General features: G+C 31.2%; 1 protein-coding gene across 1 annotated transcript; it reads left to right on the top strand.

Moving 5' to 3' along the window:
- Window positions 1–1,524: 1,524 nt before the first annotated feature.
- Window positions 1,525–2,811, top strand: LOC137813812 (uncharacterized). The gene is made up of 3 exons (XM_068616244.1): window positions 1,525–1,796; window positions 1,893–1,945; window positions 2,377–2,811. Exons 1-3 carry the CDS (start codon window positions 1,712–1,714, stop codon window positions 2,518–2,520), a joined length of 282 nt encoding a protein of 93 aa, XP_068472345.1. The 5' UTR covers window positions 1,525–1,711; the 3' UTR covers window positions 2,521–2,811.
- Window positions 2,812–3,092: the final 281 nt, after the last annotated feature.

The raw sequence follows: 3,092 nt of genomic DNA, 5'->3' as shown, positions 1-3,092 counted from the left end.
TTTCTCTCCATGCGCTATATGTGCAAATTTTTCCATCATAAGCATGTTAAAGCTAGCTAAAGTGGGAATGAAACGAGTAGCAGATGATTTGGTATCTGGGCCAAGTTGTTAATGCAGCGTGGGGAAGTTAATTATGCAGGTTTTTATTCTCTTGAGGGGCTCTACCTAATTGATTGGACGGCAATATGCTAATGCATTATTGTATTAATCTTTCCTATGTTTCACATGTTATAGCAAGACCTTCTTTTTCCTCACTTAGGTGTTGTTCATTATTTTGAAAAAACACCTAAGTAACAAAAAACAATGGAATAGTTCATTTATTAGGTTTGAAATTGCAATACTTAATATATGATTAAATATGTTTTATAAGAAATTGATTTCTGTTTTTAATTCAAAATAGAAACTCTTTAAATATTTATAGTAAGAAAAATATTAAAATTCATTCTTGTTAATTTTTGTATATAATAAATAAATTTTCATATTATGGTTGTTATAATATTATAATAGTCAACGTTAAAAAATTATTTATTATGAAAAAAAATATTAATAAAAATTTATTTTAATAATTTTATTATTATAAGTATTTGAGAGATTTAAAGTTTTTAGACTATTAAATAAAACTCAATTTCTTATATTATTTATTTTAAACATATTTAATCTCTTAATATATTGATTTTTTGTGCTCAAAGTGGTACACTCTAATTCTCCCAATAAGAGTTGTAGGTGGTAAGTAAGCCAGAAACACTAGTGTGTCATTCACAAACATGAGAGGTGAAAAGCATTTATATATCACGCGCATAGCTGACTTTTGCTAACTCAATGTTGTGCCATTGAATATGACTTTTGATAAGTCTAATATGAAATGATCTTTTGTCTGATAATTGTTCAAAGCAAAATAACTTGTATTCTGTAGTATCTTTTGTCAACGAACATGAGCAAGTTAAATCACGGTAAAACAGTTGTAACCTTTTTGGAGGTTAAAGTCAGAACGTGTAATATAGATAAACATTTTTTCGTGAATGTTATGCATTAATCCATTATGTTATTAACAACTCAATGTCAATTATTCACTGATATCTTTGATTACATACACTAATTGGAGCATGCTTATATGGAATGCATTCTTTATGATGCTAATTACATATGCAGAACAAAAGAAAATGAAGTTTCGGATTCATAAAAAAATAAAAGTTGATGAAGGCTCACAAGGTACTATATATTATAAATTTAAAATAATTGTAAAACCTTAATCAACAACATTAAAATATATGCTTTATTGTCTTTTTTTGTTGTTAAAAATGCTTAATTGGTTTGAAATGAATATACATTAGATCGTTTTTCAATAAAAGAGAAAAAAAATAAGAAAGTAAAATAAAATGAGTTTTTTTTTTAAGGTGGTACTGCTAAATACCTGTTTAGTTTATCTTGGTAAAGAGAATACAAATTAAAGCTATTCTTTGGAGTGGCCAAAAGCCAGGGAATAGAGAAAAGTATTTAAGTATTCCATACACATTACTTTGATGTAATGCAAAGGGAAGTGTCTTTTGTATTCTTTGGTTGATATTTAATTCAAGAGTGCTACCCTTGCTCCTCCATATAAGGACCCTCTTGGCCCTTCTCCTAGGTCATCTCACAAAGCCTTGCTCTTCTCCTCTTTTCTCTCAATTACTCATCATATTCCCCTCTTTCTAAAGATATCTAAACTGATATCATGGATAACAAACCCCTCCTTAGGCTTCTTGTTATTCTTCTGGTTCTTTCCTGTGCTGTATTTGCTTCTGCAGTTCCTGCAACAAGTAAGTTTCAAGGGTTTGATGCAGACCTTTATTGGTTTTCTTAATGTATTAAATTTGGATAATCCGATTCATTATGTTAAACTGTGAATTATACAGGAAGCACTATGATTGGGAAAATGAATACTTTAGTGCAAGATCATCTGGCCAAGGTCCTCTCTCTCTCTCCCTCTCCTTTTGACAGATATTTCTGCCACATACATATATTCCGAAAATCCCAAAAAATATAGAGATATATAAGATAATTAACCTCGAAAGGGACATGTCTCTTGTGCCCTAACAACATGACAAAATCTGGTTTGGTCTGAACTAGTTGAAATGGTTTATCTTAAGAAAAAATAAAAAGGAAAAGTTAGCTGCAACAAGATTTCCAGGTTCTGATTTTGCTGAGAAAATCCAATTAAACAACTTATAACCCAAATTATATGGTTGTTTTTTTCCTTCTGTCGTATAAATGGGGCTATTAAATCAGTAACTGATAACTTTTAATTATTCATTTTTGTTTTGTGAATGTCATACAGTATAGCAATGAACATTCTTGTCTAAGTCCAATCATATAGTAGTGATACTTTTTAACCTGCAGGTGGATCCAGTTATGGGGTTAACTTATACCGAGGAAGACATGAAGGAAGAGATTGCTGAGAGCAGAATGATGATGGATATAGTAGACTACCCTGGAACAAGACCAAATCCAGCTCATGATCCAAAATCTCCTGGAAAGCCTTAACTTAATCATGGAAATCAGGGTTTTGATTAGTTGTTTAGTTAGACTAGAAGTGTCATCATATGGTTTGGGTTTTTGTCCTGGCTTGCAATCATCAAAATGTGTTTGTATGAAAAATCTCTGATGTAAGATCCATAGTTATATCAAGTTGTTGTTTTAGCTTAAGTGCTTTGGTATTCCACATATAGGAGTCAAAAGGCATGTTGTAAGATATATGAAAAGGTGTAAGAGTTCAATCTGAGGCTTGTAACCTTGATTTCCCTACTGAAATGTGAAGAAGTTGGATTATATTTAGCCCTGAGTGACAGATTACATGTGAAGCTACTGATCTATGTTACAAAGGGTTAGCGCACAACATGCATATGCGGATAATTAGGGCAAGAGGAAAATTTAAGAACTCCATTTGAAGGGTAAACTGCACAAGCTGAAACTGTGGATGTAACTGTACAGAAGAAACATACTGTAACAGAAAAAAACACCGTTAAATTTTTGCCAGAGCGTCAACAATGGAAGAAATGTCACATAATCAAGTTTCACAGTATGTGGCGTATTTGAAACATATATAAGAACTCTTT

This window comes from Phaseolus vulgaris, chromosome 1 (assembly GCF_051622355.1).
Source record: "Phaseolus vulgaris cultivar YP4 chromosome 1, ASM5162235v1, whole genome shotgun sequence".
Classification (NCBI taxonomy): domain Eukaryota; kingdom Viridiplantae; phylum Streptophyta; class Magnoliopsida; order Fabales; family Fabaceae; genus Phaseolus; species Phaseolus vulgaris.
Note: the sequence above shows the minus strand (reverse complement) of the source record. Positions and strands in the feature narration are given on the sequence as shown.